At 41.6% G+C, this 7,740-nt stretch overlaps 1 protein-coding gene across 1 annotated transcript in view; it reads left to right on the plus strand.

The window, feature by feature from the left end:
* The first annotated feature begins 1,165 nt into the window (after positions 1-1,165).
* Positions 1,166-7,740, plus strand: part of LOC107684631 (zinc finger E-box-binding homeobox 2-like) — a 77,472-nt gene continuing 70,897 nt past the window's right edge. Inside the window, exon 1 of the mRNA XM_016480929.1 lies at positions 1,166-1,334. Within this exon, the coding sequence (XP_016336415.1) occupies positions 1,262-1,334 (73 nt within the window). The 5' untranslated portion in view covers positions 1,166-1,261. The remainder of the gene's footprint in view (positions 1,335-7,740) is intronic.

Here is a 7,740-nt window from a genome sequence, read left to right on the forward strand (position 1 = left end):
AATAATAATAATAATAATAATTATTATTATTATTATTATTTAATAATTTTATTTTTTAAAGGAACAAATACATACCTGAGCGATTATACTGTAGGAGTCAGAGGTGCCTGTGATGCTGAACAAAAGCATCAATCAGTGCAGATGCCAGAAGACTGATGTCTTCATTATCCTCACAAATACTCAAACTCTATTCACAGAAAGCAGTGTCGCCCTCTCAAGACTTCAGCACTAAAGCGTAAAACACAGTAGAAGACAAATAACAATAACGGTGAAAGAAAGCAGAGAAAGAGAGAGACAGAGAGAGAGAGAGAGAGAGAGAGAGAGAGAGGAAGCTCATTCACGCCCTTAAATGTGTCGGAATCCCTCTGAAATCTCGTCGACGAAGCATTTCATTTTTTCACTTTGGATTGAGAATTATATTTATATATATAAAATAACATAAAATGCTCATTACGCTGCATTGACTGCCTTGGGTTTTTAAAAATCCTTAATTAAGCGTTCTTACCTGTGCACCTGCAGACTCACCTGTCGCAGGAGCGCGTGCGCTTCCCGCGTCTCCTCTGACTGAACACTTTCCCTCCTCAAGCTCAGCGCTTCTCCTCATCAGATTCCTCTTTTTTATTTCATCCTCCTTTATTTCTCCTACAACCGTGTTTGTCTCTGGCGCTGAAGAGAGAGAGAGAGCGTAAACGTGCCCCGAACTTTCTTCAAACGTTATTCGCGTCTTCGCTATAAAGGTGCCTGATGCTCCGTGTGTGTGTGTGTGTGTGTGTGCGCGCTCATAAAAAACACACACGTTTGGCTCTATTATCCCTCCCTGTGCTGATAGGTGGCGTGTGTTTCTCTCTCTCTCTCTCGAAAAGAAAGGAGGAAAACAGTGTCATTCGAGGCGTGTGAGCGCGTCAGTCCGAGCGCAGGTTTGAGTCCTGGAGTGTGTGAGAGGATCAGTCAGGAATAACGCGCCTCTGTTTCTCAGGCTTTATTCTGGACCTAGACGCTATAACACACACAACACACACTCCCGCAGCCGAGACGTCCATAAGTCATAATGCATGCGTCTTCTAGTCTCCGGTGATCAGATGCATGGACAGCGAATGATCTGAGAGGCTCTCAGCAGTCTCGTTCACTCATGTGCCTGTGTGTTTCTGTCTTTCTGTTCGTGTGCTCGGGCTGAAGGGCTGCCAGAGGGAACGGTCCACCCTGCTGCTGTGTTTGCTCGGGTCTGAGTCCATGCAAACTGCCATCTGATCCACGTTTATCAATGCGGGAGCTGATCATGGCGGATGGCCCCCGGTGTAAGAGGCGAAAACAAGCCAACCCGCGGAGGAAAAACGGTAAGAGCGGCTTGGGAAAGTGTCCTGGCGCGGTGCGTAAACGGACGCGTTACGCGGGACGCAGAGAGAAGAGACCGGACAGACCAGAGTCCAGATAGGAGTACGTTTAGTCGAGCACAAGTAGAAATCGGACTAAACAGGCGCGATGTAAATAAAGGCCATGTAACGGAGCCTTTTCTCTCTGTATTTTCGCGCAAGTTTGGAAATTAAAGTTTGTGCGTAATTCTCAGGAGCGTCAAACGCGCTCTGAACACATTAGACGCCTGTGGATTCTTTACACTTGCATTTCGTTTGTTTAAGAAGCTGCTGACCGTCCAGAGACACCGATTGGACAGTCTCAGTGCGTTATTTTCATTCATTCTCAGATGCATGAATTAGAGGTGCTCGTGCTTGTTGTGTTTTTGTGTGGAGCTCCGTTAGTCGCAGTCAATGTCACACAAGTGTCTGGTAAACGCAGTTTTGCATTAATGCAGCACGCATGCTGATTGTGAAGCACAGATGAGTTTATTGTATTTTGAGGGTAGCTGTTTGGGCGTTTTGCACATGCATAAACACTATAGTGTTTAATATAAACTAAACACACCAGCCGATAGATTAGGTTGCATTTGAAATTGCGAGTGAGTGTTGGGATTGTTGGTTCGGATGCCGCGCGCTGCACGTTTGAGTTTTTATTTCTTCAGCAGTTCAGTTCCATCTCCCTCTTTCCTTTATGAAATGTTTCATATCGATCCGCTAAAAATCAATACGAGTACGAGAGTCTTTTCACCCTCACGAGTGTCTTCAAGTAGCCTACTAAAGTTTAAAAAGCGCAATTCTGTCCTCCCAGTTTTTTAATACAGACTTTTGCATATGCATTTCATAAAATGTAATGAAATACCATCTTAGAGTCCATGCATATTCTTTTGTGTTTTAATACAATGTGTGAGTGATTAGCATAAAAATAACGGTACTGAAATATTAATTTGTAATGTCCAGTTTTGTGTTTATTATTTGTGGAGCTCGTGAACGCGTAAGGATGCATGATAATACTAAATTAATTGTTTAGGTAGAAATAAAAATGCACCATTGAAAAAAATAAATAAATGCATCTTGATATGAAGTGACAGTCGTTTTAAAATGAGGACACAGATGAAATATTCAGTGATGCTGGAAGACTGCAGATATGAGCTCAGAGAAATATGAAGGGTGAAACGTGTATGTTCTCACACACCTGCTGGATTCAGCGTGTCCAGGTCAACTCAGGTGTGCACTGTAAGATGTTTAGCACAGATAAATGCTTCAGAAATTAATATAAGCATATATATATTTGCATGCACCCTATAGATATTTTTGCATCTTATTAAAAATAATCAAGCAGAGCAAATTCTGCATGTGTAGTGTTTTATCATTCAGATTCGTGTTCAGTTTTGCATGATGCTGTGTGTTTGAACGTGCTGTATTTTCTGTGGGAAACTTTTAGTTCAGTCAGATTAATTGCAAACATCTTGCTTCAGATCTCTTGATGAGCTAAAACCCAAAGCGTAGAGGGAATCTGATGTGTGAAGAGTTTGGCCGCTGGAATCGTAGAAGAGAACGCTGCCGTCTCCAGCTCCTTCTCCTGTGTTAAACTTCAGTCCAGATGCTCAGTGCAGTCAGTCAGACTGTTTATTTAGTGTACTAAAAATATTTGTAGTGTGTGAGGAGCAGATTTCATGCGAGCAAATCTGATGTCAGAGGTCATGCGGAAAGTCTTTTCTGTTTGTCATGCATGCATGCACGGGAAGTCTTTCACAAATTCAGTGCTCTGAAATTACAGGAAGAGCCCACTTCCTCCCAAACAGTTGACGGCCGTGGGGTGTCCTAAGATGCATATTTTCACAGGTTTACTGCAGCACAAAGACGTGCTCCTCGTGGTGCATTCAGCCAGATTGATTACATCATTTCAGGTTTGGAAAAGCTCCTGCGTGGCGCGAGGAGAAGCCTCTGTGTTTGATTACGGCAGCTGAGCCGTCGTTGCTGAATTGGGTGGGGGCGATTCTTTAGCTCGGGCTCTTTCATCCCCAACAATGGCAGATTCCGCCCCGTCTAAACTGTTTCTGCGCCCCCATTATGCTGCGAGGCTCCCTCGCCGCATGGCCCCTCCTCTGCCTCCTGTGTTTGGGAGGAGCGGGGCCGCTCACAGCTGATTGTCAGCTCTAATACATGTGCGTAAGGTGAACCGAGCGTGAGCGAGCACCTTTGGTTCCCCCGTGCAGAGAGAAACTCCTGAGTCTCTCAGAGTTTAGATTCCACCGCGACGAGCTGAGAGAGAGTTTTAGAGGAAGAGGAGGACGACGGTGCTCTTCATCTCTCGCGTTCTCTGATCTCCTGCTACTTCACACGGCATTTCCGAGCTCGTTTTTGGACTCTCGTGTGTGTGATTTGTACTTGATTATATTATCTATGCTCTTTATATGTTGTGTGAGAGGGACTCTGTGTTGTGGGTCAGTAATTAAAGAGCTGTCAGGGTTAAAACCACCAGTTTTTGCTTTGAATAATTTTTAGTTAGTTCCGGTGCATTAGTCTGTCTCTATCATTTCTGGATTTTTTTATTTTTTTTTGCAGGATTATCTTAGCACTGAACTGATCGCGTCGATCCAAACGTCTTCAGTGTGTGGATGCATGGAAGTATCTCCTACTGTACAACACAACAAATGTTGTTTTTAAAAGAGTTCACACTATTTCATCAATTCAGAATTAACAAACTTTCACATAGAAATAATATCCTTAAATAATTTGAATAAGAAACGTGTAAAACATTTTTTTTGCCAGTTTTCTTAGCTCGTCTTTTTTTTCCTCTTAAAAATGCATCCCTAAAATGCGCCTGCAGATTTCGGCACAGCTGAAGTGCCTGTCAATCACAAACATACACGTGCTCCGCCCCTTGTGTTTGTTTATTGAATATTTTATCTAATTTGATAATGCTGTATTCCACCAATACCATCTCAACGCTCCATCTAACACATCATACATCCTTTCAACAGAACTCTATTTTTCTACAAGAAAATGTGGAAATTCCATGGATTCTAAATGCACTGGTTTTATTCATGTCGGAGTAATTATTTAATGCGACTACATTAGGATATACCTTTGAAAGTCATTTTTAAGTCTTTTCAGTTCCTTGAGCTGACAAATTCACAATTTCACTTTGCACTGCTCCCAGTTGTGTTTTATCGTTGTGCTTCTTCTGCGATCTCGTCTCTGAAGATATTTTGGCCTATCGGAGGGAGAGGGAGTCAGACCCAGAGCTCTGTGGAAATGCCTTAGGTGTGACTTCACTTTCACTCACATCACCGCTGACCCGACTGCCTTTCATATCACATCCACCGCGTCTCCACCGGTAAACATCCCCCGAGGGCCGAACAAAGAACACGGCCCTTTCTCCTTAATCACAACCCAGCCCTCTCTCTCTCTCTCTCTCTCTCTCTCTGCCAACACGCAGCATTTGCATTCAGCTTCAGAAAGGCGCACATGAAAAGGGGGAAGAGCGACAGAAGAGAAAAAAAGACAGGGAATAAAGGCAGGAGAGGGTGGGTGTCGAGAGCAAAATAACTGAGGTGTTTGTGAATGTTTGTTGGGCCTCCCCTGGTTACGGCCCTTATATAGACCCCCACACACACACACACACACACACACACACACACACACACACACCCACCCACACACAGACAGACACACACACACACACACACAGATAGTGTTACGCAGCGGCATGTTTGCTCTATTCATGGCTGCACACTTTCACACTTAAGAGAAAATCATCTGTGTGAGGCACGGCTGCTTTAAGACACAAGAATAGTTTGGAACAGGTGTTTAGATAATTTAATGCATTTGTATTTAACTTTTTTTAGATTTGAGGAATATTGTTATTGGCATGATCATTAGCTTAGCGAGCGTGCAGAAATCAGACTGTAGACTTCCACTGTAAGTGCATTTGTCAAGGCATTTTTGGTTTGTTTCTACAGCTGGATTTCACGCATGCGGTGCATCGAGCTCAAGTTACTGAGCATGGGACATTTCTTTAATAAATGACTGATAATAAATAACAAAATATAAAAATAAACACATACAAATTATTATTAATTATAATTAAATTCTATGTTATTGATATATGCAAATTACATACAAATTATATATGTGACCCTAGACCACAAAACCAGTCATAAGGGGTCAATTTTTGAAATTGAGATTTGTACATCATCTGAAAGCTGAATAAATAATCTTTGTTAGGATATTTGGTAGAGATACAACTATTTGAGAATCTGAGGGTGCAAAAAAATCTAAATATTGAGAAAATCATCTTTAAAGTTGTCCAAATGAAGTTCTTAGCAATGCATATTACTAATCAAAATTTTGTTTTGATATATTTACAGTAGGACATTTACATAATATCTTCATGGAACATGATCTTTACTTAATATCCTAATGATTTTTGGCATAAAAGAAAAATCAATAATTTTGGCCCCGTACAATGTATTTTTGGCTATTGCTACAAATATACCCCAGCGACTTAAGACTGCTTTTGTGCTCCAGGGTCACAAATAATTACATTTAGTTTTAGATCTCAGTATTTTTGCATTTATTTTTATATTTTGTTATTTTTGTGTTGTTTTATATGCTTTTGCAGCTTAAACAGGACTGATTCAGAATGGGCATTTCTCTAATAGTTTCCCTCTAGTTGGACAGTAAAGTTTCTCTAAACAGAAACTATGAGGAGGATGCGGCCTCTTTTGCACACTTATCTGGATTCCAGCACACTATTTTGCTCCCTGTACACTCGCAGTCTGACTCTGAGTGCGTAAAGAGGCATCATGTGACGGAATTCCACAAACTCTGTTCTCCTTCAGAGCCTCAGCCGAGAGATTATCAGCCGGCTGGATTTATCCCCATGCACTTCAGCAAACACCTTTGGACACCGTGAGAGAGAGAGTCAGCTTGCTAAAACCTTGTCACGCCCGCAACACCAGTGTCACTGGTTCGGTTCTGCATGTACTGATGAAAAGAAGAGCTTCAGTGCAGGATACGTCTTTTTCATTGAAATATTAATGAATATTAATTTCATTTGTGACTTTTCTTTCTTGCTTCTTAGATTTTTTAGGTGTGCATGCATTTTATCTCCAAAAAGTAAGAGTGTACAGCTATAAAATGATTGTGGATAGCGGCTCAGATCACTTGTTTTTGGGAGAATTTGTTTAGAAATGTTTGAGTTTATATCAAGAGCAATGTCTTGGCAAATCTTAACACTATTTGAGACATTGTTGAGGCCTTTCCTCGGGTGAAAAAGGATACGATTTGTCTCTCTTTTATCTCTTTGTTGTCTAAAGGATATGGAACAGATCTCATTGGTGATTTTTCTGTCATTGTACTCGTTCTGATGTTGTTGGGTAGTTGATCTGTTATAGATTCGCTCTTGAGGCATATAACCTGTGTTCTCCGTCAGTCGAATCCTCACGTTTGGCCTCTATAACACACTAACAGCATAAAGATGGTCTGTCTCTCTCTGCTTCACAGCTCTGAGAGAAGGAGAGCTCAGATCTGCTGATCATGAGGTGCTTAATGTCCAGTGTGTGTTGAAGTGGCATGACTTCATAGTCCATGTGCTTATTTTTTAGTGGTTTAATGTGAGGAAGATTGCACGTCACGCCACAAATTTCGGAGAAAACTAAAACGTGCATTCAAAATGAAGCTGAAGATGTCTTGAAACGCTCACATCAGTGAGGATCAGACTATTGCATATGCAGTTTACAGTTTCTAATAAACTTACCAGTCAACTGGCAATTAATTGGTGTTTAATTTGATCACCAAAGCCAGATTTTACTTGCAATTAACAAGTTAGTGTTAGTTTTGGACCCGGGACAACACTGTACCTGTACACACAAACGTCATATGAAGCTCGCTGTCCGATCCTCTGCATTAAAACATTGGTCCGGTCGGCCGTGTGATTGTGTGCGCTTCTCGTTTTCTCGTACCGCAGGGCTCTTCATGCATCAGACTAGAGAAATATCACGGCTCATGTCAGATCTCAGACACGATTAATTTCCCATTGTCTCTGTTTGTGCATCATAATAATGTGTGTAAGATTCTGTATGGAAAAAAAAAACAATCTCAGGTGTCAACATGTTAATTTACAGGAAGGGCTGGTGTGACTGGCACTCTTGTGCTGCTCAGGTGTGAAAACACGCGTGTCGTCATTTGGACATGCTGCCGTGTTGTGCAGGTTTGAGCTGTATAAATTAGCAGGATGAGTTTGATGGCCACGTTCTGGAGAAGAAAGAATGAGATAAAGAAAAGGATACACATTTGCATCGTTTATTCTCTAAAGATGTTGTCTGATATTTGAGATATTTAAAAATTTGTCCCAGACATTGTCCTCAGAGGTTTGCTATAT

Source organism: Sinocyclocheilus anshuiensis, unplaced genomic scaffold, assembly GCF_001515605.1.
Source record: "Sinocyclocheilus anshuiensis isolate Anshui unplaced genomic scaffold, SAMN03320099.WGS_v1.1 scaffold2319, whole genome shotgun sequence".
NCBI classification, from domain to species: domain Eukaryota; kingdom Metazoa; phylum Chordata; class Actinopteri; order Cypriniformes; family Cyprinidae; genus Sinocyclocheilus; species Sinocyclocheilus anshuiensis.